The 1,330-nt window shown below is 54.9% G+C and overlaps 1 protein-coding gene across 1 annotated transcript in view; it reads right to left on the bottom strand.

The window, feature by feature from the left end:
- LOC119587338 (extensin-like) overlaps nt 1-1,330 on the bottom strand; it is a 39,380-nt gene that overhangs the window by 18,744 nt on the left and 19,306 nt on the right. The window contains exon 2 of the mRNA XM_037936086.1: nt 125-924. Within this exon, the coding sequence (XP_037792014.1) occupies nt 125-924 (800 nt within the window). The remainder of the gene's footprint in view (nt 1-124; nt 925-1,330) is intronic.

Here is a 1,330-nt window from a genome sequence, read left to right as displayed (position 1 = left end):
AAATGGCGGCGAGAGCGCTTCCCGACCGTCTCCCTTTATGGCGCGATTCGTGGCTAATCTCGGCCGCCCTCTAATTACTTGCGGAAACAGTTAACGTTCGCGAAAGAAAGGGAGAGAAAAAGACAGTAATGTTGGAGCTGGAGTCCCGTTTGGCGAGAGGAGTGGGTGGAGGAGTAAAGAGTGGGTTGGGAGTGGGTTTGGGTGGAGTAAAGAGTGGGTTGGGAGTGGGTTTGGGTGGAGTAAAGAGTGGGTTGGGAGTGGGTTTGGCTGGTGGAGTGGGTGGATGAGTAAAGAGTGGGTTGGGAGTGGGTTTGGCTGGTGGAGTGGGTGGAGGAGTACAGAGTGGGTTGGGAGTGGGTTTGGCTGGTGGAGTGGGTGGAGGAGTAAAGCGTGGGTTGGGAGTGGGTTTGGCTGGTGGAGTGGGTGGATGAGTACAGAGTGGGTTGGGAGTGGGTTTGGCTGGTGGAGTGGGTGGATGAGTACAGAGTGGGTTGGGAGTGGGTTTGGTTGGTGGAGTGGGTGGAGGAGTAAAGCGTGGGTTGGGAGTGGGTTTGGCTGGTGGAGTGGGTGGAGGAGTAAAGCGTGGGTTGGGAGTGGGTTTGGCTGGTGGAGTGGGTGGATGAGTACAGAGTGGGTTGGGAGTGGGTTTGGCTGGTGGAGTGGGTGGAGGAGTAAAGAGTGGGTTGGGAGTGGGTTTGGCTGGTGGAGTGGGTGGATGAGTACAGAGTGGGTTGGGAGTGGGTTTGGTTGGTGGAGTGGGTGGAGGAGTAAAGCGTGGGTTGGGAGTGGGTTTGGGTGGAGTAAAGAGTGGGTTTGGAGTGGGTTTGGCTGGTGGAGTGGGTGGATGAGTAAAGAGTGGGTTGGGAGTGGGTTTGGCTGGTGGAGTGGGTGGATGAGTAAAGAGTGGGTTGGGAGTGGGTTTGGCTGGTGGAGTGGGTGGATGAGTAAAGAGTGGGTTGGGGAGTGGGTCTGGGCAGAGGAGTGAAAGGCAGAGCGCCAAGGGGGGAATGGCTTTGGGTGGGTGGAGTGGGTAGGGTAGAGGATGGAGAGGAGGTCTGGGTAGGAGTAGGTGAGACAGGGAGTAGGAGTAGAGGGAGGAGAGAGTGAATAGAGTCAGCGAGAAGCGGCCTGATGGAAGGAGAGGAGAAGGCGGAGTAGTAGGAAAAAGCAGACAGCAAAAAAATGGATAAGGTCGAGTAAATAAGGCAAAGAACGAGGAGGAAAGACGGAATGGCTGAAAAGGTAGAAGAATGAGTAACCGGAGTGAGTAAAAGGGGAATAATGAGCAAGAGAAGAGGTGAGTAAATGAGTTATATACTAAATGCTTCAC

Source organism: Penaeus monodon, chromosome 22 (assembly GCF_015228065.2).
Source record: "Penaeus monodon isolate SGIC_2016 chromosome 22, NSTDA_Pmon_1, whole genome shotgun sequence".
Taxonomy (NCBI): Eukaryota; Metazoa; Arthropoda; class Malacostraca; order Decapoda; family Penaeidae; genus Penaeus; species Penaeus monodon.
This window is presented reverse-complemented; position numbering and strand designations above follow the sequence as displayed.